The following is a 25111-nucleotide window of genomic DNA, read 5'->3' on the forward strand; positions in this document are numbered from 1 at the left end:
GCTCTCCACTTTTGTTGCCTCTAAAATAAAGATTTAGCAGATAAATGTCTTTCGCTCATCTCTGGTTGTGCTGGGAAGTTGCCAACATGTTTGCCTATTTTAGTTTTGACTTTGTAGGTATCACTGGTAGCTATAGCAGAAAATAAGGAAAAGAAATTGAGGGAATAAACATAGGCAGAGAAGAAATAAAGCTTTCGCTTTTTCAAGATGAAACAAAAGTATGCTAAGAGAACCTAAGGATTCAACCCAAAATTAATCGAAATAATTACTAAACAGTATAGTTCAAGGATATAAAATAAATCTACCTACATCTTGGTGTTCTTGTATGTATTATGTAACCAGCAAAATCCATCAGGAAGAACTAGAAAGAGAAATTCCATTTGAAATAAATACAAGAAGCTATAAAAAATTGAGATTGTATCTACCATTATGTATTCAGAAACTATATGAATACAACAATAAAACAGTCTACAGAAATAAAGAGAATTTGAGAAACATTAATTGGTTATGGGTAGGTTATAATAAAAATAATACCATCTAAAGTAATTTACCTATTCAATGCTATATCAAATTAAACTCCCCAAAGAATATTTTATAGACCTAGAAAAAAATAACAGAATTCACATGGAAGAACAAGATACCCACAATCTCAAAGGTAATAATGAAAGTGGAAAGGAGGGAAGAATATTAGTACCAGATCTCTAACTATACTACAAAGCAGTACTCATTAAGACAGTTTGCTACTAATTTAAAAAAAGAAAGAAACAGAGAGGTCCATGAGTAGTATTCACTAAATTTAAAGATCACAGTTACTCATAACACAGGTGGAAATGGAATCTATTTTTCACCTCCTTTCTATATAAAAGTTTGTAGCAATGTACTATACAAAATGTAGTAAAGCTATTACAGTGCAGGCTGGTCTTTAGGCCATGTAATGAACAGCAAAGTTCATTAACTTTGCTAAACATTCATTTTTGAGAAAAAGCATGTATTTGCCACATGCTTTTTCCTGTGAGAAGACAGGTTTCCTTTATTATTTCGCATGAGCACTATACTCCATAAGAAGTAAAGAAACTTGAAATGGGTGATTCTGTTTTCTATGTGAATTGATTCAATAATATCTGTATATAAGGAGTAAAGAGCTGGCTCAGTCTTTCCTAGAATTTTTATATTTTCCTTTCTTCTTTAATACTAATAACTAAAGATAATGAAAAATCCAGAGATTTATCTTTCTACCCTATCTACAACACTTGCCTTCATGCTTAGTGATACAGTGGGCGTGATAGCCACGTACATTAACTGTAACATCAGGAGAGGCAAGGAGAACAAGGGAATTATGGTTAAAGGAAGGAGACCTCACTCTCATCTGATCACATGCCAAAAGAAGTGAGAAAGGGGCTCCAGAAGTTGGTGGTATGGATGAAGAATGCAGAAGGACAGTGGAGACTTCAGCTTAACCTGCCACCTGTAACTCCACTGTATTTGCTACAGAAAATTGCTTAAAAACCTTGGCACTGACCTTGTACAGACATAGCAGTAGTGTGCTGATAAATGTTTAACAGCTACTCTCCAAAAGGAGAAGGAAAAGTTAAACAGGATACACTTTTAAATCTAAAATGCATTCTTAATGTTTTCTCCATCACTTTCTCAAGTTTTGTCAATCAGCAAAATAATCAAGCCCTGGTTTGTAGCATTTGCTGTTTTCCAAGGTGTAAATACTCACACTGAAAATTTAACAAGGGCTCATGAGCTGGTAAGATCTCCTTCTAATACCCTCCTCTACCGTATGGGTACCTGGCAACCACAGAGATCAATTATGCTTAAGAATATCAGAGAAAAAGATAATGATAAAGATAATTTTACAATAGTGGACAAAAATATTTTAAAAATAAAAAAGAATATCAGAAAAATAGCTATTTACACAGAACCTCTAACTTCAAAGTACTTGGGTGACTGAAAATTAAATAAGAAATTATTCCAGTATAAGGACACAGAATAGTCTCTTAGGACTTCCTACAGAAAAGCAGCAGGCTCTTGTAGCTTTGGCCTGAGAAGAAGCTAAATGAATGTCTGTCTATTTTTGTTTTTCTGAAGTTTGCTTTGCTATTATCAATATTTGAGTTGCTTTTCTCTTCTTGGCCCCAGAGCTGAAAACACGGACTAAAGTTCATGTGATGGCTGTAAGGTGGAGACTTCAGAGTAGTTTTAATTCATATTTCTCTTAATTTTAGTGATTTGGAGCATTGTTTTATATGGTTAGTATTATGCATTTCTTCATTTGAGAACTGCCTATATATCTACATTTTTTAAAACTTATTAGAGAGTGGCTCTTATTCTTATTCTGATTCTTTTTGTGTCAAATCTTTAAATGTCTTGGATATCAGACCTTAATTATAGAAATTTGTCATGAAGATTTTCCCCCAGTTATTTCCCTTCTAATTCTATTTTGCTTGTGAAAAAAGCTTTTCAATTTTATGTAATTTCAATTTTCATTTTTTTCATGTTCACACTTGTCCCTCATTTAAGAACTCTTCCCCTAGCCATATAGAGTTATAGAGTTCTTTAACTGTTTTTTTAATGATAGGATCTTTTATATTTAAGTCATGTATCCATTTGGAGCAAGAGGTTGAGGAATAAGTGAGAGAACACGAAATGGCAACAGCAACTGTGGGCAACTTTTTCTAGGAGTTTGACTGAGAAAGGGTGGAGAGTTAAAGAAATAGATGCAACACAAATAAAATTTAGAAAACCAAAAAGCCAAGGTTGTTTTTTTTAAAGTATTCTACTCTGTAGCAGAAAAAAGACTAAAAAAGCTTTGGTTTTTTCCCCAAAGACTAGGTTCCAATTTGAAGCCCTGCTTTGTGTCACCAAAGAAATTAATATGGGCTCTTAGATTTTTTTTCTTTTTTAAATCCCAGGGCAGTTGGTCACACAGGTTTCTATTCTTTCCACCTGCTATTTCAATTGGAATTCAGCAAATTTGGAGTCCCCAGACTGGGGAAGAAGTTTTGTTCTTTCCCTAGCCACTAAGCAAGGACTGATTGGCCCCTCTGCTCTATAGTACACTTTGGGGGAAAAATAATCACTGGTAACCACTGTATTTTTTTCCATATAGCAAAAACACTTGTTCATTTCCCCATAAAATTCAGCTTATCTTTATCTGGAGACAAAACTCATTTATAACAATATAAAAAATAAATATACAAAGCTTAAAAAACTCCAAAAAGGTAAGTGATACTGCTTTGCCAGGGCAGGAGAGAGGGGAGGAAAGTCAAGGGTAGATAAATTCATCAATTCACAGTAATGCTCAGAAGCAGGCAGATTCAAACAAACAGCTAATTTTGTCCAATCAAATCACTCCTTAAGTGGATCAATGAGCCAAGAAAGGCTTCCACTGCTCCCGATCATAAGTCAATGTGAACCTTAATTTGCAATCAGTTTCCACCTCTAGCCGGTCTCCACGGCATCACAGAGCTCCAATTATCCTTGAACACATGATTCTGGACTCTTCAACTTCTCTTTCGACCTAGAAAAACTACATTTCCCAGCAGCCCATGGAGCTGACATGGGAATACACCATGTTTTCTTCATTCGTGTTTGTTTCAAAGATTCTACCCAGTTCTAGTTTTCTCAGGAAATTTTTCTATGCATTAGAATTATTTTCAGTTTTACATGATTAGTAATTCTTTCCCTCCCCAACAGGATGCCATTTATTAGTCTATGCACAACTGGAAAGTCAGGAAGATGCATGTGGTCACTTGGAGAATGTGGGCCGGTAGACCTCAGTATCAGTAGTGTTCAGGTTTGAAGCAATCTTCCCTTGGTCAGACCCTAGAAATGGGGCCTGTCAACTTCATGCTAAGCTTGCCAAGAAGAGTTTTGGCTACAGTCTTATCCAGCTTCTTGCAAATGTAGTGTACTCTTGTTGGGCACTTTTCCCAAGGGGTCTACAGCTCAGTCTGGGCCAGCACTTAGTTGCTGAAGGAGTTGACATGAGTTGATGAGCCAGCCCTCAGTCAGCAGGCTTTAGTGTCAGGTGATATTGGTGTACCTCATACCTCACTTTGATTTTCTCAACAGTATTTTCATTTATCACTTCTATGTCCACATCAAAATGTCCAATATTACATATTATGGTATTGATCTTTATCTAATCAAAAGGCCTGCCCAATATGTAGCCTATGCAGTCTGTTGTAGTGACATAGATTCTTCCCTCTTGGCAAATGTCATCCACAATGTTCACCTTGTAGTCTTCCATAGAGGCCTGCAATACACTGATGGGATCTAGTTCTATGATGATGACTCAGGCCCTAAAACCCCAAAGGGTCTGAACACTGCCCTTACCCACATCACAATAGCCTGACACCGTAGTCACTTTGTGTATAGTATTCTTGATGTCCTCACTGGGAAACTAAGGCAGCCATATAGATTGTCAAATTTACTCTGGAGAGAGAATCATTCACATTGATGACTGGCACCTTCAGAATGCCATTGACCTTCATCTTATATTGATTGTGAACTCCTGTAGTAGCCATCTCTTAGATGACTTTCAGGAGTTAAGGGTATTTGGTATGAACAGGATTGATGAAATTCCCCACTATCATCAAGGATCATGTTGACTGGCTTCCTGTCTTTGAAGTACAGGGTCTGCTTAATGTACGAGAGCTGCTTCTTATCTGTCTCCCTTTTCCAGGCATACACAGGAATGTCAGTTTGCGCAGTGATAGCTGCCACATGGTCCTATGTAGCTAAAACGTTATAACTGGATCATTGTATTTCAGTACTCAGGGCCACCACCATCTCGGTGAGGACTTTGGAGTCAGGCAGCCCTGAGTTAGAATCGTGCTGCATATATTTCCTAGCCATCTGACCCTACCTCTCTCTGTGCCTCCATTACTTTATCTATAAAATGGGGATAATGATAGCACCAACCTACTAGGGTTTTGTGAGGATAAAATGACATAACATATGTAAAGCATTTTGCAAACCTTAAAGTGCTATGTAAACGCTATGTATTATTCTTTGGAAGTTTCATCAAGCCCAGCATCTTTAGCGGCTTTGTAGGCAGTTTGTCAGACATGCTAAGTCACCTTTACCTAAAACGCCCCATGGCTGGGAGAGGTAAGGTCAAAGCAAGCTGTGCTGCTCCAGGCTTCTCCATTTTGTGCCAGAAAACTCTCTATCCTGGAAGATCACTTTCAGGCCTGGAATTCATATCTCAGAAGTACCTTTGGCTCCTGGGGCCCTTCCCTCTGACTGTAAGGCTCCTCCATTTAAGGAGGGTACCCAGGCCAGCCATATCTCTATTTCTCATGGAGGAATTCATTCCTTCTTATATTTCCATCATGGCCCTGCTTCTCACCCCACCCCCCAACCTTGCTTCCTTTTATGTTTTGTCTTTCTCCATTGGAATATGAACTCTTGAAGGGGAGGGCCTGCTATCCTTTATTTGTTTGTATTTATATTACCAGCTTTTAGCTTAGTACCTGACACAGTAAATGTTCTTGCTAACCAGTGGCCAAGACAGGAGGCAGGCAGCACCACAAGGAAAGGATAAGTTATTTTTGGCTATATTAAACAATTAATCAGCAAATTTTTATTAAGCACCTACTATGTGTCAGACACTGTGAAGTGCTGATACAAAGAAAAGCAAAAAGAGGCCCTGCCCTCAAGGAGCTTACATTCTAATGGGGAGGAAAACATAGATGGAAGGTAGCCTTAAAGGGAAAAAAAGTATGGGAAGAGTGTTGCACAGAACTTGTTGTTTGAGCTGAGAACTGAAGGAAACTAGAGAGTTTAAGAGATGGAGGATACAAAGAAAAACATTCTAGGCATAGGGAAAGGCATGAGAGATGGGAGATGGAGTGTCACGTACAGGAACAACAAATAGATGAACATGACTGGATTGTAGTTTGAGGAGGATAGTAACGTTTAAAAAACTTGGAAATATATGAAGGGGCCAAGTTGTGAAGAGCTTTAAAGACCGAACAAATGTCTTTATATGTGATCCTAAAGATGATACTGAGGCACTGGAGTTTACTGAACAGAAAGCATGACCTAGGCAGACCTATGCTTTAGGAAAATAACTTCGACAGCTGTATAGAAGAAAGAAGGGAAGGAAGTCAGTTAGAAAACTATTAGAATAAAGGCTGTGAGGGCCTGAGCTAGGGTGGTAACTGAGGATAGAGGAGTCATACTTTTCTAAAAGTGAAATATGGCAAGTGATTGGATATGTGGGGTGAGTGAAAGTGAGAAGTCTGTGATGGCTCCAAGATGGTGGTACTTTTGATAGGAATGTGGAAGTGAGGAAAATGGGAGGATTTGGGGGTAAGATAATTAGTTTTGTTTTGAACATTTTGACCTTGAGATGTTTCTGGGCTATCAAGTTTGAAATGACCAATAGGAAGTTTGTGATATGAACTTGGAGCTCAGTAGAGAGGCTAGGACTAGCTATATAGATTTGTGAATCAGTTACAAGCAAAACCATAGGATGTAATGGGATCACAACATGGGAAAAAGAAAAGAGGTCTGGGATACAGTCTCAAGAGATTAATTAATAGGCAAAGTATAAAGGAAGATTCAGCAAAGGAGACTGAAAATGAGCAACCATATGAGTAAGAAGAGAAACCAAAAAGAACACTTTTATGAAAACTGAGGGAAAAGAGACTTCAGGGAGACAACGCCAAACACCACAGAGAAGGCAGGAAAGAAAATTACCATTTGGTTTGGCAACTTAGAGATCTTCAGTAATTTTGGAGAGAGCTGTTTCAATTGAATGATCGATGGAGGTTGGAAGACAGGTACCAGAAGGTTTAGAGAATGAGAAAAGAATAATAGAAGAGGATGTGGAAGTACTGCACGTAGAAAGTTTTTCCCAAGGATTTAGAAGAGAAGGGAAGGAGTTATATAGGAAAATAGTTGGCAGATAGTAAGCAAGGGTTTTTTTAGGGATGGGAAAGACATGGGCATTTTTGGAGGGAGCAAGGAAGCAGGTAGTAAATATAGAGAAACTGAAGATTAGAGAGAGAAAAGACAGTAATGGAGACAGTCACTTAGAAAAGAGGAAGGCAGAGGGTAAAAGGTGAATATAAAGGGGTTGAACTTGGCAAGAAGAAGGGTTTTCTTTTCATTGGAGACTAAAGAGGAGGAGAAGACAATAAGAGATGATGTCAGAGGAATGTGAAGGTAAAAGGAGGGGAGAAGAAGGAACTGCTGTCACCGAATGCTGTCCATTGAGTAGGGAGTTGCCTTGTTGAGTAGGAATGCCTTGCTGATGAGATTAATAAATATAAATTTTCAACAGACACAATAAGCTTGGGTTTGTTTATTTTTTCCAGCTCTTTTCAGCAACAATGTATAGAAGTACTTGGCAATAGAAGTACTTGCCAAACCTTGTCATTAGCAATAGGAGCAGGGAACAAGGTATTTGAAAAGAGAGGAGAGTATAAAAGTACAACTTATTTGCCAAAGGGCTTAAATGGAGAAGGAAGGAAAGTGTAGCCAATGAGGGACTAATGGCCCCCGAAACTTCTGGGAGGTGCTTGGAGTAAAAGAGAAAAAATTAGGGGAGAGGGAACAAGATGGAAGGATAAAAGATTAAGGTCAGATAAAGGAATTTTGGAGTGAAGAACAAGAATTTACAATACTTGTGGGTAGTAGCAAGATCAAGAGGGTAAACCATAGGTCATGGATTTAATAAAGAACTAGGAAGTTGGGGCATTTGAGGAAACATCAATATGTACACTAAGTCCTATAGGATAAGGGTAAGAATTGGAGTAGAGAGAAACTAAAATAGGACTCATTGAAGAAGCAGGAAGATAACGGCCACCAGTATCTAGATGGGGTGGTAAACTTTATGAGGAGAACCTCCAAGGAGGGAAAAGCTACTGAGTTGTAACAGTAGAAGGAAAGCCTGGAGGAACCTAAAGGAACAAGTGTGTGCTAAGCCTCTATTATGTGCCAGGCACTTTGTTGTCGTTCAGTGATGTCTAACTCTTTGTGACCTCTGTTGGGTTTTCTTGGCAAATATACTGGAGTGGTTTGCCATTTTCTTTTCCAGCTCATTGTACAAGTGAGGAAATTGAGACAAACAGGGTTAAGTGACTTGCCCAGGGTCACACAGTTAGTAAGTATCTGAGGCCAGGTTTGAACTCAGGAAGATGACTCTTCCTGATTCCAGGCCTGGCACTCTATCCACTGTGCTAGCTGCCTATCCAAGCACTTTGCTAAGTGCTAATTGTCTCATAGAGGTAGCTAGTGGTATAGTGGATAGAGGTCTGGACTTGAATCAGAAAGACCTGAACTCAAATCCAGCTTCAGACACTGGGGTCAGGTAAACTGGATTTATTTGTCAAGAAGCGAGACATCAAAGAGGAGATTGGGCCCTTTTTTTTTTAGACTCTCTGCTCATTATGCCTCTATGCTAGAGTCCTGGGGAAAATCTCATAAATAAAGTTCAGTTATGGTTACTGTCTTGGGTCTCCCCTATTAATAAGGTCCATGCTATAAAAACTGTTTTAATGCAAAAATAGTAGGTATTAGGTGCAGGACAGATACTACCACCAAAAAAAATCCTTGAAGAGCAAATGAATTGTAGGTGTGCAATAGTGCATACTTAAACCATGAAACACCTTGTGGGACCACTGAATGGGTGATATGCTTTCACCTGTATCAGTGATACCTGGACAACTCACAAGTCAGTGCTTCCTGATCAGCCAGATATGGCCTTAGCATTGGCCCCTTGGCTATAAAATCTTGCTGACAGTGGTATTCTCTTCTTTCTCCTAGAAGTTATTGTGGAAATTGCCTCCTAAAGTGCTGCTAGCACCTAACTCCAGAACTCTACTGAGGCTGGAAATATCCATTTGTTAGGATCATTGTTCAGTCTCTTATATTGCAAGAAACGTAAAGCAGAAGAGATCACCAAGGATCGTAGATTTAGAGCTGGAAGCAACTGTAGAATTCAAGTCCAGTCCCCTCTCCCCCATTTTATTATATGAGGAAACTAGGAGACTAATAAGTCAGAGATGGAATTAAAGCTTCCTAACTCCAAGTCCAGTTGTCCTATCTACTAGAACATGCTGTCCTGCTGGATTTGAAGTCAAGTACCAGTTTATCTCAGAAAGCTCATGATTATAGCTTTCTAAAGCTGCTCCTAGAGAAGGGAAGGGAAGAGATATAAAGGAGAACTGATATTGTCTGTATCCCAACTAAGGAACTACCTCAAAAGAGACTAGTCCCTGTGTTGGTTCAGCATTTACATTTTGGGTATGAAGTAGAATCAAGATGATTGAGTGAAAGCTCACAACTGTCAAACTTCTCCCAAAATCTCTCCTACAAAATGACCACAGAAAACACCAAATCAAATTCTGAGCAGAAAAGGCAACAAAAAGTCTCAGTGAGTTATTTTTCCAGCACAAGGTACTTTAGGAAGACAGAAAGAGAGACTTACGGACACTGGGGTGGAGGTGGGCTGGGAGTGTGGTACAGGGCATGGTGGAAGTGGCACCGGCTATAGGCACCATGAAGGGGATGTTTTCAGGAAAAAATGGGGCAAACTTCGATGAAGTGAAGCAAACACAACTAGGAGAAAGAACCATGTACACAGTAAGAGCACTATTGTAGTGATAACCAACTATGAAAGGCTTAACAACCCTGATTAATACAATGATCCACGACAATTCTAAAGAACTTATAATGAAACATGCTGTCTACCCCCAGAGAGAACTGATAGACTCTAAAAACAGACTGAAGCATGCTTTTGTTCTGGGGGGGGTTTTAACTCTTTTTTTCCTTGCTTCTTTCACAACACGGCTGTTTGTTTTGTATGACTTCATATGTATAATGGGTATTGTATTTCTTGCCTTCTCAACAAGTAGGAAAAGGGATAGAGGGAAAGAATTTAGAACGTAAAATAAAAATTTTAAAAAAAACTCTCACCATTTATATCCTTGGGAACAAGAGATTATCAGGTTCCCTAGGGAAGGAAATACTGGTCTTGATCAGACACAGAACAGGCTAAACCTCCTGTGCTAATAAGACGGGGGTCTGGCCTATGAGTAACCCCTGAGCTTCCAGCCTAGACAAGATAGGGAGACGCAGTCTTAAAAAGTAATTATTAAAAAGCGGTGAGGGTCTTATGCTAATTGGAGGCATAGACATTTAGTCCTCTAACTAATTGCTATAAAAATGGGTTTTCTTATAGTGGGCTTCCTTCAGGTCAAGTATACATATTAAAAAATTACCTGTTTTGCCATTACTTCATTGCCTTGTCTTCCCTCCCACAGGGACTCCAAGCATCAATCCAAATCCCTAGATGGTGAAATTGAAGCTTACAAGAAATCGATCATGAAAGAGGAAGAAAGGAATGAACTCCTGGCAAACATTTTAAACCGTGCTGAGAATGATGGTAACCTTAACCAGAAGCTGATCAGCCAGTCAATGTCCAAGCATGAAGCCCTGCAAAAGGAGTTTACCACCTATACCCTCACACTGCACAGTACTGAGGAAGCCTTCACCCGAGCCTGTTCGGTATGACCCAAGGCACAGTGCAGGAATATTTGGGTGTCGAGAAATTGTTTATAAATACTTGAAAACCTACATCAGCAACATGTCTCTAACCCTTGCCTTGTCTCTCTCTCTTTCTAGGAGCGGGCAGTGTGCGCAAATGAACTGCAAACTGTCCATCAAAACATGGAAAGTGAGTTGGAGGCCAAGAAGAACAAGGAGAAGACCATCCTAGAGAAGCTACAGGATCAGAAGATGTCTGGCAAGATGACCAAATATTTCCGCCATCTAGCAACTCAGCTTCAGAAGAAAAAGACAGACATGGTGAGACGATTCTTTCCAACTAATCGGCAGCTTAGGGAGTACTCCTTTCATCTTATTCTGGAATTACAGCTTTATAAGCAAGAAGGATGGTACCATCTCCTCTGGACTCTCCTCACTAACATCCTGTCCCATTCAAAAGTGTCGTCTTATGCTTGTAATTAAAAGTGTCTAAATTCCTTCCTTCTTGCTGCATTCCACACCATGCTTCACAGGAGCATTTATTTTTTACTGTCTTTCATGTAACACATTATCTTTTGGGCCATTAGGAAGAGTCAGGGTTAAAGATTTAGTGTTTGCTACAAGGTCTCCAAAGGATCTAGACCTGAAAGCCTATATAGAGATTATCTAGTTCAATTCCCTCATTTTACAAATTGAAAAAACCGAGACCCTGTAAAGTTTAAGTTATACAGGGTGTCCCAAAAGTCTTAGTAAAGTTTTAAACTATAATAGGGCATCCCAAAATTTGTAAGTTTTTAATAGCTTAAAATTACATTGAGACTTTGGGGATACTGTACAGGTAGTAGGATTTAGTAGCAGAAGTAGGATTTAAACCTAGGTCTTTTGACTCCATGCCCCATGCACTTTCTACTGTATCATATTTCAGGCTAACATACAGGTTCATATCGTCACACCCTTTAGTTGATTTTGTCATATCTCTTTTGCTCTTCTATTTTTTATAGGATGATGTTTCCAAGTCTTAGAGTTGTAAATTAAATTCAGGTCTAACTTTAATAAAGTTGACATTGTAGTAATAAAAGTTTGGGCTTGGGATTATTGTTTTAAAACATGTATAAATCAGAGCATTCTAAAACAGGTTGATGAACCATAGACCATGGTAGTAGGGATATATTCTCCAATGTTCTCCTTATAGCCCACAATATTCTAATGGCCCACTTCACAAACTGGTATTGTAGTACTCCTTGAACAAAATGTCAACTATGATTTTTCAATTAATAGTTGCTTTATAGCAAAAGGTCTACTTAGCTGGATATAAACTGGAAGTGGTCCTTGGACTTTTGACAAATTGGGTCTTTCATGAAGCCAAATTTGCTACTCATCCTTGAAATGAACATTATAAAGGAGATGACATTGGTAAACCATATCCTGTTTATTTAGTTGGGATTTCAGTAGCTGAACATCAGATGTAAAGTGAGAAGGTATGTTTATTTACAACATTTTGCAAATAAACTTTTCAGAAGTTGTCACAGAGGAAAGTGGTAAATAGAGCAAATATAATTTTTCTAACTTATTTCTTCAAACTATTTAGGTGACACATCTTTCCAAAATTGATGGTGACATTGCACAGACTGCTCTTGATACCACAAATAGCAATATCCGAAAAAAAGGATATCAAGCCACACTCACGGAGTTGGACAAGGAAGTGGAAAAGATCAATGAGCTCATCACCAACAGTGAAAGTGAAATTGCTAGACGGACGATACTGATTGAGCGCAAGCAAGGCCTCATTAATGTGTTCAACAAGAGAGTAGATCAGATTATTTCTGAATTAGGGGTAAGAAACCATGATTCTGGTCAGGTTAGCCATGATTGGCATTTTCCTTGATATAAGCCCCAATCATTTAAGGGTCTTCTTATACACAGAAAGCAATGCAATAATGAATAAATAAATAAATAAATCAACAAATAATAAATCTTGTCCCTACCTACTTCCCTCAGGGTAAATGTCAATAAAGCATTTATTAAGTGTTTGCTATATACCAGGCAGCAACTATGTAGCACCGTGGATAGAGTGATAGGCCTAGAGACAGGAAGACTTAACTTCCTAAGTTCAAATCTGGCCTCAGACACTTACTAGCTGTGTGATCCTGGGCCAGTCACTTAATGCTATTTGCCCTCCATTTTCTCATCTGTAAAATGAGCTGAAGAAGAAAATGGCAAACCATTCCTGTATCTTTGCCAAGGAAACCCTAAATGGGATCATGAAGAGTCAGATATGACTGAAACAACTCAACAACAGCAAAATATACCAAGCACTGTGCTAGACTCCAGGGGATACAAAGTCAAAACCGAAATAGTCCTTGCCATCTATTCTATTGGGGAAAACAATATATATGCACATAAGGCATATAGAGGCAGTTAGGTGGCACAGTAGATATAGCGCTGGGCTTGAAGTCAGAAACATTTAAGTTCAAATCTAGCCTCAGACTTACTAGTTATGTGACCCTGGGCAGGTCTTCTTCAGTTTCATCAACTGTGAAATGGGAATTATAATATCAAGATTGTTGTGGGAACCAAATGAGATAAATGTGTTGCCTTAACACAGTGCCTGGCACATAGCAAGAGCTTAATAAATGCTTGCTTCCTTCCCGCTATAAGTATACATACATACAAAGTAAATCTCATCTAATTTCTTGGGGAGAGGGAGGCACTAGAAGTTGATGGGATCATATAAGGCTTCTCATAGAAAGTGGCATATGAGCAAGCACTGAAAAAAGTAGTTTTTCTAAGAAGCAAAGATGTGGAGGGAATGCATGCCAGGGACAGTCTATGCAAAGTCACAGAGATGGGAGATGGAATAGTAGCATCTGTGAGGAACTGCAAGACCAGTCTGGCTGGATCACAGGGTACGTGAAGGAGAGATAGGAAATATTCCTGGAAAGGCAGGTTGGAGCCAGGTTATGAGACCAAAGGGAGTCATAACCTGCTCTCTACTCAGAGGGATTCCTCAATAAGAGATTGAAGATAGATGATGTTTATGCGATAGAAGGTCTCAACAGCTAGAAGTGCTGCAGGCAGATAGTTTTGTGCATGTTTGGGAAACTGAGTGCTATTAAAAGATTACATCCCCACCAAATGGCCAAAAGGCTATGTGAGAAGCTTCCCAGATGAAAGCTGTTTCATGAACCTTGTCGACTTGTCCCCATGGCACTGAGTCATGTTAGGTGTTTTAATTTTTATATAGGTACCTATGGAAAAAGAGCATTCTATCATAGAGCGAACTTTGTAAACTCCCATAGTCCCTTCAGAGTGACTGAAAATACCTCTATTGCTTCATACTCAAAAGACGTCAAGGTTTCCTGGAAAATTTCAAACAAGATGTTTCTACAACAGGACTCTTACAGCTCTGGAAAGGCCAGGGAGAAACCTAAATTCTCTTTGAAATCTCTCCAGTAAAAGAGAGGAGGGAAATGATTTTTTCCTCCTTACCATCTCCCCATCAGCTAATGTAATTGCAGAATGTAATGTAATGACAAGTGATGAAGTTTTTTAAAAACAAGTCAGTAAGATGAGTTTAATGATACCTTTATGAGGTGTGAAACTTTTCTACTAGATCAATAAAGGAACAGCTGATCCGCTAACCAAACAAGCCAACCATGCCTCTGGGGGTAGTAAATAACTAGAGGCATTTCAACAGTGTGTCAGTCTAGTGTTGGGACAGTCCAATAGAGGAAAACTCCAAGTTCAGAAGTTGAGAATTCCATTTCCAAGTTGGAGTCAAACCTCTAAGAGGGAACTGGTGCTGGGAAGTTTCTTTTTCTCTCTCCATCTCCTCCTCTGTCTCATTGACTATATCGTTGGAGAGCATCCAGTTGAGATCAGAGAGACTAGACAGCACATTCAGCCAAAATTAGAGTAGCACACTAAAAACAAATAGATTCAGAAAGACAGCCACCCAAGGAAGGAGACAGTTTCAAAGAGCATGATCCCTTCTACAAGAGAAGACTTATAGACCTGAGAAAGGTCAAAAAGCATAAGGACTTGTGAAATATTCCTTTGCCCAATGTATAACTTACCTCACTATCATTGTACATTTAGGTTTGAAGTCCATTCTATCCATAAAACTGTGAGAGAGTGTGTTTGCCCCAGGGCAAATGTTTGTTATCAGCTTCTTACTATACCACCTTAGTAAATGTCTTTGCTAAAGGCTAATTGAAGTCACTGACTGGTTATTAATGGGAAGCACACTGGTAGGGCCTCAAGAGTGATAGTACTAGAAACCTATACTATCAGTATTACCTACAACCCTGAGAGGTAGAAAGCATCTGTCCTCTGGAGACCCCAAACCATGAGCATGATTTTACATTGAGGGGAGTAGCACCAGACAGGTACTGTATATACAATAAAATTTCAGGGAATATAAGTCTGGGGTTCCTGTTAGAAATATGATAAAAATATGCCAAGGTCACAGGTGTAAGTGCTACATTCATTTATCGATTTGGAGTTGCTCAGGATAAAAACACTCTATAACTCTAATGCTATACACCGTTAGGCACTCAGTTTCAAAAGCCTTTGTAACCTACCCCTTAAGGGGAAAACAAAAAGTTTTATGGACACTATCTAAATAACATTCCTTCTATAGGGGGAAGAATTAGGACCAGTTGAAGTAGAAATTAGAAGAATAAACAAGCTGATAGATGAATACAACACAACCCTCGTTCAACAACAAATGAAGTGGCTTCGACTACAGCAAGATCTAGTCAAACTGACCCACGAGAGAGAGGATCAGTTGTCCACAGTGGACATGTTTAAGAAACAGATAACAATCATGGAACAAAAGAAGCTTCGGACAGAGAGTAAGCATTATGTGTAGAACCAGATTTAACATAAGTAATTCCATATTAGAAAACTGCCTTCCATCAGCCCTGGAATCAGTGAACGTGAAGACCTCAGTAACCATGAGGTATCCCGCTTTCTCATTCAGGAAGTTGTAACTTTCATGCATCTTGCTCTCCACTTCTGATGAATGGCCCTGCCAAGTTTAACCATTATACAAGAATCCAAAGTGCTAAGGGAATGACAATACTTTTTTTGACTTCCAATTGGTTTGCTTTCTAATAAAAACTTCCTAAAGTGGAAATCCAAACAGGTTATCCTCCTATTCAATAAATTCCAGTGGTTCCCTATCACCTCCAGGATCAAATACAAAATTCTCTGCTTGGTGTTCAAGGCCTTTCGTGACCTCCTCATACCTTTCCACTCTTCTTCCACCTTACTCCCTACTGTGTACTCTTTGATCCATTGACACTCCATCTCTCAGCTCCAGGCATATCTGTCACACTTGGAATGCTCTCCATCCTCATGTCTGCCTAGTGACTTCCCTGGTTTCTTTCAAATCCCAGTTAAAATTCTATCTTCTATAGGAAGTCTTTCACAATCCCTGTTAATTCTAGTGCCTTTCCTTTGTTCATTATTGGCTATTTATATTATATATAGCTTGTTAGTATGTATTTGTTTGCATATTTTTCCTCCTGCCAGATTGTGAGCTCCTTGAGATCAGGGATTGTCTTTTGCCTCTTTTTGTATCTCTAGTGCTTAGCACAATGCCTGGCTCATGGTAGGTACTTAAAAAATGCTTATCGACTGAATGTTACTTTATTCCACAATTCTTGGAGGTTCTGCTAAGATTTCTAATGCTCATTGACTGCATTCTGTAGTAGGGAGGGCCACCCAATTCCCAAACCCCAGTGGCCACTTGATTTTCCATTTCTTTTAAAGTTCTCTATTTTGGCATTGGAGCACCTAGGTAGCATCCTTATGAGCTATGTGATCAATTTTGCAGAAGGTTAATTTTGCTCATAGATTTGGGTTAATTGAGCTCAGGAAAGACCTTAAAAGTCTTCTATTTTAAGAGTCTACATTGTTTTTTGACCAAGTCTCTGAATAAGTTATTCAGAGAGATTTTGTTAGTTTGGACAGAAATTATTCTATTGGTCTACTATTCTTATTACTGCTAAGTCAGCATCCCTGACGTGGTAACAGATACCTTGGGACTTAGCCCACAAACCATTTCCTCTCAAAATGGCAAGGAAAGCTCCTTGAGTCAGTTCCACACCCAACGTTATCTTAGATAGCCACATCTGAAATTAACCTTTAGAATATTTCACATACCATACAGGGAATCCTGTGACTCTGCAAGGAGGCATTCCTTGTTTTCTCTGGTAATTAATAATTATGAGGATGATTACCCAGACTGGGTCTAGGTGACCAGAACTGGCAAACTATTTAATGGTTCCTCAAGACTAAACACTGTGTCCTTTCACCTGGGCAAATTCCTCAAAGGTAAATAAATGGCTGAGCCCTGACTGACCAAAAAAACAAATTTTGGATTTGAAGAAGTCTGGGTAACTTGTCTGGGATCTAAATTTTGGATTCAGTATATCCAGGTAATTTGTCAAGGATCTAAAATGGTTATTACCTAGAAATAAAGAGGAGTCCATGGAAGGGTGGACTCAAAAATTGGGGCCCAGGTAGAAGAGAAAGATGAGAAGTTAGCAGTCTGAAACTGTCTCTCTTTCCCTAAAGGCACACTGGCTTGTTTCATGTATATCTCAGACATGCAGGCTGTTAAACAAATGGAATATTTATGGTTCAGGTGATTCTAAATTACAGTTTCTCCTTTGCATGCAACTTGGCTCTCCAATGTCAACTGCACTATACAATCTCAGCATGAGAAAAATACCACAGCAACATCCATGCAGTGAAACTATAAGACTTCCATTAATAGAGAGATCATTGCTGAGGGCTACTCTAGCAAATTGTGTCTGCATCTAAACTTTATTTAGAGATACAATCAATTCCTATTAAACCTAGTTATATGTGATTATATTAGAATAAACTACACCATGCAATGTTCTATAAAGAACGCCTTCCCCTTTCTAAGAAGTTTTTCTTCATATTTTCTGTTTCATAATAGTATCCCATGTATTTATACCCTTTCCTCTCCCAGAGAGCCATCCCATGTGATAAATAATATGTTCTGGAAAGGAAAAAGAGAAAAAAATCAGCACAACTTATCAATCTATTGAAAAAGCCCAAAAACATGTGCAGTGTATAATGCCTGTAGACCTTCCACTTCCACAAAGGCATTTGTTGGAGATGTCTTCTCATATCTATTCATTTCCCACTTTTTATTATAATTTTTTTACATTTACTTTTGATTCTTTCCAATTAAATTGTAGTTACTGTGTATGTTGTTTTCTTGACTGTGCTTACTTCACTCTGCATTAATTCATATAAATCTTTCCCTCACACACATCATTTCTTAGAGCACAGTAATGTTTCATTACATTCACATACTACAATTTAGCCATGCCTCAATTGATGGGTATCTACTTTGTTTTCAATTTTTGTTGTTGTTCAGTCATTTATCAGTCATGTCTGATCCTTAGTGACCTCATTTGGTGTTTTCTTGGCAAAGATACTTGTGTGGTTTGCTATTTCCTTCTCCAACTCATTTTATAGATGAGAAACTGAGGCAAAACAGGGTTAAGTGACTTGCCCAGGGTCAGACAGCTAGTGAGTGTCTGAGGACAGATTTGAACTCATGAAGATGTGTCTTCCTGACTCCAGCTATCACAAAAGTGTTGCTATAAATGATTTGGGGTCTACAGAGACTTTTTTTCTTATCAGTGACTCCCATGGGGAATAACCTCAGTCTCTGCTTCAAATTGCATAGACATTTTAGTAACTTTATTTGTATAATTCCAAATTACTTTCCGAAAGGGTTGTTCCATTTCACAGCTCCACCAACAACGTATTAGTGTACCTGTCCTTCCACAACCTCTCCAACATTGAGTATTGTCATTTGTTGTCATCCTTGCCATCCTTGTGAGATGAAGCCTCCAGTTTGTTTGGATTTGCATTTCTCTTATCATTAGTGATTTGGATACTGTTTTCATGTGGTTTTTAATACTTCACAATCCTTCTTTGGAGAATCGTTTGTTCATATACTTTTTCCATTTATCTATTGGAGAATGACTATTAGTTGTGTGTGTGTGTATGTGCGTGTGTGCAAGTGTGTAAATTTGTTACATATCTTAGATCCTAAGCCCTTATCAGAGAAATTAAATACAAATTGTCCCCCATTTAACCACTTTCCTTCATATCCTAGATGCATTTTTGTTGTGTGTGCAGAAGCTTTTCAGCCTCAAGTTCTCCCTTTTGCTTATAAACACAATATTATATTCTTTTGTTTACTTTAATCTTTTTTTAACATGCCTCTGTTTCCACTGGCTCTCTTCCTCTTGCCTCAGATCCCTTCTTCTTGTTGAATATTCTCCCTTCCTCTCCTCCCCTTGAGCTAGTCCTGCTCTTTGGTTTTTAAGTTTCCTTTTTTTGCACCCCCTTACCAAATAGGATATCTCTCATTCTAGTCATTATTCAGCTTCTTTCTGTTTACTACAGACTCTCATTCTCTGATTCATGACTCCTATAATTATCTGGTTTCTCTCTTTTCTCTATATTTTTCATGCTATCAAAGCTTCCAAGGTGTCCATTTGAGGGTCTCTCCTCTAGATGCTTTCTGTCACTCACTTGTAAAGCTTCACTCAATTCCATGGATTCCCGTTTTCCATTGTGCCTCATTTTCAGAACCATGATAATTATAATTATTAGTAATAATAATAATGAATAATAGCAGCTGATATCTATGCTAAACACTTTACAATTACAATCTCATTTGATTCTCACAGCAATCCTGAGGAAAAAGGTAATATTATTATCCCTACTTTACAGATGAGAAAATTGGGATGAATATAGGTTAAGTGACTAGCCCAAGGTCACACAGCTAGTGTCTGAGGCCAGATTTGAACTCAAATCTTTCTGGCTCTGTTCCCAGCATACTGTGCTACCTAGCACTGTCCCATGGCAGGCATGTCCCTCCAATACCAGATTCCTGATTATGTAGTTCACCACTGATCAGTACCATCTTTTGTTGACCTTTTTTCCTACATTTGCCTGGAAATCTCCTTCCTGTGTCTATGCTCCCCCCCTCCTCCAGGTGGCAGTTGACCCCAGAGGTTTCACCTCTGCCCCATCGACCAAGGACAAGTAGACTTGTAGACAAGTAGACGAGCACCAAATCCTCTGGATCTCATCTGGTATAAAGTGCTCATCTCTCTTCACTACCCACCTCTCTTTACTCATAGGAACATTCATCAATAGAACTCTCTTCTACCTCCAAAGTCAAGCCTCCTTCCTGTACCTCTTTTTTCTGTCTCTCTCCTCTCCTCCTTACCCACTACCTTGTAGACTCTTCTCTTGCTGAGACCACAAAGGTCCCCTTCTACCCATTGCTAGTCTTTGATTTGATCCCAGAGCATCACATACTACTGTCTATCCCTTTGCTCTCCTCCCTCCTTTCGTGTACCTTCCCATGTTGAACTATAGTCCCACAAAAGAAGCATTTACCTATAGGCAGGGTATTATTGCCAGATTCTGTCCATAGTACCCTCTAGCTACCTTTTCATTGTTACCTCTACCAGATTTCTGCCTTCACTTCTGTCTCCATAAGTACCTTTAGAAAGAAGTCCCTTGCTGGCCCCTCTGTTCTCCAGTCTGCTGTTTCTGCCCTTGGCCATTATATTTATTCATTCCTACATTTCTGTTGTTTGGGTTTTTTGAGAAGCAAATAATCTCTTCAGTCCTAGTTTACTTTCTAAAACTGTTTCAAAGGCTCCTTTATTATTGAGCATCCATCTTTTTTCTTGTATGTTTAAACTCAGATTTACAGGATAGGTCACCTTGGACTCTGTCATGAACTCTACTACTCTACAAATCACATTTCCATTTCTTCTTCCTTTTTCTAGTGACTGTGGAATAGTGGCATTATTCAAATGTCCTTTCTTTTATGTTTGAAGATCTGTGTTCTGATGGTTCACAGAATTTGTGGTTTCAGAATCAAATTGTTAAATTTAACCACAATAGAGTTTGCAAGGGTGGGTTTTTTTTCCCTGGAAGTGATCTGTGAATTCTTTCAATTGGGATTTCATTTTCTATGTTGAAAAGCCTCAGGCATTTATATTTCTTTCATTATAATGTTAAGGTTTTTTGTCCTGTCATATTCTTCTAGAAAACCTATGATCTTTAGGTTGTCTCTACTCATCTTGTCTTTGAGTTCAATATGTCTTTCTTGAATAGTGAGCATATTTTCTTTTAATGGTATTGTTTTTCTTGTCTTATTGCTATAGTTAGCATTTCTAACACTAAATCAAACATTAGTTCTGACAATGCTTTACATCTAATCTTATTAGAAAAACCTACAGTTTGTCCTCATGCTCATCATGCTGATCCTTGATTGTAGATGTACTCTAGTTACTATGTTAAGAAAAGTTACATTTGTTCCCATGTTTTCTAGTATTTTTTCAAACAGAAATGGGTATTTTGTCAAAAATCTTTTTTTTGCATCTATTGATATAGTCATATTAGTTATGGCCAATTATAATTATAACTTTCCTAATATTGAATCTAGCCTGCATTCCTGATTCAAAACCAACCCATTCAGAATATATAATATTTGTGATATGTTTCTGTAGCCTTGTTGCTAATATTTTATTTTAAATGTGTGTAATTAATATTTTCATTAAGGATATTGGTCTATAGTTTTATTTCTCTGCGTGACTCTCTTTGTTTTATGTATTGATTCCATATTTACATCATAAAAGGAAATTGTCAGGATCCTCTTTTTTGTGTATAATATTGGAATTGTCCTTTGGATATTTGATAGAATTCACCTGTAAAGCTATCTGATCCCAGGGTTTTAATTGGAGAATTCATTATTGACTTAATTTATTTTTCTCAGATTCAGTTGTTTATGTTTAAATTGCATATTTTAAACTGAATATTTTATGTTTTAAATACTCATCTATTTAAGTTGTAGGATTTACTGGCATACATTTAAACAAAATAATTTCAAATATTTTTATTTATTTGTTGTGAATTCTTTTTCATTTTTGATACTGATAAGTTTTTCCCTTTAAGGCAAATTAGTTAATGATTTATCTATTACACTATTTTTTTTAAAACCTAGTTTTATTTATTAATTCAAGTTTTTCAACTTCAATTTTTCATAATTTTCTTTTGATATTTATGTTTTTATAATTTATACAGTTTCCCAAGTTTTTCCATCTCATGAATCTGTTCTTTCTCTCTTTTGCTGATGAAAATCCTTAGAGATATAAATCTTCTCCCAAAGATTGTGCATCCTATAAATTTTGGTTTGTGGTTTCATTGTTGTTATTGTCTTTAATGAAACTATCCCTTCTGAAATTTTCCCAGGAATTGAAGTCAAGTCCAGTGTCCTATAGTTCCCAGACTTTGTTCTCATCCATTTCTTAAAATTGGTATATCTTGTAATGGCTCTCCTCTTTTCTATCCAGGTCAAAGGTTTGTATTTCCATTGTCACCTAGGAGGAAACATTATAGGATGGTATCCTTCCCACCAAGAAAGCAGAGATTCCATTGCTAGGAAAAACCATTAATGGTGATGAGAGTTCAAGGATCACCAAATCATCTTGCTTTGGCTTGGTTTAATTTGCGCTTCCATAGGGGTTGGATTATTTTTCTTTGTTTATTTTGTTTTGTATCAGCTTTGGACCTCTTCTGGGATTTTGCTCTTTTCTTGTTTTGTAAACAGAAAAGATTAACCAGGAGAAGAATGAGATCAAAGAGATTGAATGTCATATGAGGGACATGGACAATGACCTGAAAAAATTTAACACTTTGATCTGCAAGAACAGATGCAGCACTGAGGAGCTACAGCAGGGCAACCTGGTGACGGAGAATGAATTTGTTCGCTCACTCAAGGTACTCCAGGCTAATACCTTCTCTAGAAGGGAATGAAGGAAACTCCATCTCTCTCGCTCTAATTTGAGGAAGATGAGATCTTGGTAAAGGGCTCTGTGTTAAATTCTGCTCTGTTAAAGTAACAGTTGGCTTGGTTTCCCAACTATAGGCATCTGAGAGGGAATCCATTGAACTGCAGGAGAAGCTGGTCTATTTGAATGAAGAGAAACAGAGCCTCCTGAGTAAACTGGTAGAAGCAGAGTGAGTGTGGGGCATTTTCTTTTATCGCTTAGTTGCTAAAAATCTTCTCAGTCCTTTGCTAGAAATTTGACTTTTAAGACCAGAAATGCCCAGCTCCATTCCCTGACTCTCCATAATGTTAACTGGTAGCATTATTATTTTCCCCAACAACTTTTTGATATTGTGTTGTATTACTGTTGTTCCTTAGTACTCCATCTAACTGAACAACATAATTGAGAGCCTAATGATCTAATTAAATAATAAATCTAAGTGAAATAATTTTTAAAAATGAATGAAAGGGAAATAGCACTTCCAGCTCTCTAATTATGTTTCAAGTTAGTTATCATCAAAACTATTTGGCAGGTTTTAAAAAATAGAGAAGTAGATCAGTTGGACAGAATAGACCAGGAAGAATAAAAATAAACTCAGTAACAAAATATTTGATAAATTTTAAAATATAAATTCGGAAAAACCTCTTTTTCACAAGATTTATGAAGAAACTAGATAGCAGCCTGGTAGATACCAGTTTTATATGACATCTTCTACCCTATATTATAATAAAGAAGGAAAGAAAGGGAAAAGGATTCCTATACTGCTCATGCCCAAAAAATGTATGTCTCGTTGTGCATCTTGAGTTCATCTTCTCTCTGTCAGAGGTGAGCAGCATACTTTATTTATCATTAGTCCTCTAGAGACATGGTTGGTCATTGCATTGATCAGAGTTCTGAATCCCTCGAAGTGCTTCATCTTTACAATGTTATGATATAAATTGTTCTGGTTCTGCTCATTTCACACTGCATCAATTCATAAAAGCTTGCTAAATTTCTCTAAAACCATCCCATTCATCACTTAGTATTCTGTTACATTCATATGCCAGCCCTTCCTCAAGTGATAAGTACCCTAGTAAGTTTCCAGTTTTTTGCCACTACTAAAAGAGCTGCTGTAATTTTTTTTTTTTTTTTTTTTTTGCAGATACGACTTCATTTCTTCTTTCTTTAAGCATGGGACACAGGCCTAGTAGTTTTATTTCTGGGACAAAGGATAGCCACACTTTAGTGTCTTTTACAGCATAGTTCTAAATGGCTCTCCAGAATATCTGGACCAATTCTACGAACAGTGATTTAACATGCCAGTTTTCCCACAGCCCCCTCAACATTGCCTATCTGTCTTTTTTGTCATCTTTGCTAATCTGATGGGTATAAGATACAAACCTCAGAGTTACCTTAATTTTCATTTCTCTAATTATTAGTGTTCTGGAGCAGTTTTTTTAAAACATGGTTAATAGCATAGATTTCTTTGTTTGAAAAACTGCCTTTTCACATCCTTTGACTATTTATCAGTTGATGAATGGCCCTTATTCTTGTAAATTTTAAATAATTCCTTATATATCTTGGAAATGAAACTCTTTTTTAGAGAAACTTTCCGCAATATTTTTTATATTGCTTTATAGAATTCTTGTTTCATAACTTGTTTTGTAGAATTCTTGTTTTATTGAGTTTAGAACACAGATCATGTAGAGAATATAGAATAACTTATTTTATAGAATTCTTACTATGATACAAAAAATTTAAACATAGCTATAATTCCTCTATAGTGACAGCAGAATAATAGATACTACATTTAATTACTCCTAAGTTCTCTAATTTTAGCTCTAAAATGTCTTGGTTCTAAATTTGCAATGAGTGCTCCAAATGAAAGGCTTTAAACTCATATCCTTTGAGGTAACTGAGAGAGTACCTTTCAATTTACCTTCTTTTCTCATTCTTTTTTTCCCCCTTACTTTTCAAGACACCAGATTATGCTTTGGGAGAAAAAAATTCAACTGGCAAAAGAGATGCGAGCTGCAGTGGATTCAGAAACTGGCCAGGCTGAGATACGAACCATGAGAGCGGAGATCCATAGGATGCAGGTGAGCATGAACAGAGAGGAGGGGAAAAAATGCACAGATTGATGACTCACCACAAAACAAGGGCCAACTTATTGTCATTTTTCTCCCCAAGGCATCTACATATGTCTTTAAAAGATTTACAGCACCAAAATCTGAGCTGAGCTGAGGATGTAGTCTTCCTTTAATTATATTAAGACCACTACACCTTCATCTTAATCCCTAGCAATGTAATTCAAATAAGACTCTTCTAAGAAAAGAAATGTAGCTTACTCAAATGCAAAAAATGTGGTTTTAATTTACTTCAGACCTAATATAATTGTTTAAAGAATTTACTCACATGCAAGGACACATATTCTTTCCCTTAGAGCCTTATTTTTCTCTCTACTGTCATTTTTTCCAAGTTTATTTGCCTAAATCCTTAAGATTAGCTAGGAAGAGACAACATGAATTTGGCTATTATACTAAAGCTATCAGTCCAAAGTCTCAGTCCCTAAAATAAAAATCATGGACAAGGAAAAAAATAAATGCAAATAAAGGTGCTAGCCCTTGGAATTCTTCTAGTATTTCTTCAGGAACTTACGGTTTACTTCTATCAGAGGATGCACATAACATTGTTGTGACATTGACTTT

At 37.7% G+C, this 25111-nt stretch overlaps 1 protein-coding gene across 1 annotated transcript in view; it reads left to right on the forward strand.

The window, feature by feature from the left end:
- The window catches only part of CCDC40 (coiled-coil domain 40 molecular ruler complex subunit), a 102969-nt gene that overhangs the window by 42444 nt on the left and 35414 nt on the right, over positions 1 to 25111 (forward strand). Inside the window, exons 11-17 of the mRNA XM_072645227.1 lie at positions 10287 to 10530; positions 10648 to 10830; positions 12098 to 12343; positions 15152 to 15365; positions 22205 to 22374; positions 22523 to 22614; positions 24382 to 24502. Coding sequence (XP_072501328.1) covers positions 10287 to 10530; positions 10648 to 10830; positions 12098 to 12343; positions 15152 to 15365; positions 22205 to 22374; positions 22523 to 22614; positions 24382 to 24502 — 1270 coding nt within the window. The remainder of the gene's footprint in view (positions 1 to 10286; positions 10531 to 10647; positions 10831 to 12097; positions 12344 to 15151; positions 15366 to 22204; positions 22375 to 22522; positions 22615 to 24381; positions 24503 to 25111) is intronic.

The sequence above is a fragment of the Notamacropus eugenii genome, chromosome 2 (genome assembly GCF_028372415.1).
Source record: "Notamacropus eugenii isolate mMacEug1 chromosome 2, mMacEug1.pri_v2, whole genome shotgun sequence".
In the NCBI taxonomy this organism is placed as follows: Eukaryota; Metazoa; Chordata; class Mammalia; order Diprotodontia; family Macropodidae; genus Notamacropus; species Notamacropus eugenii.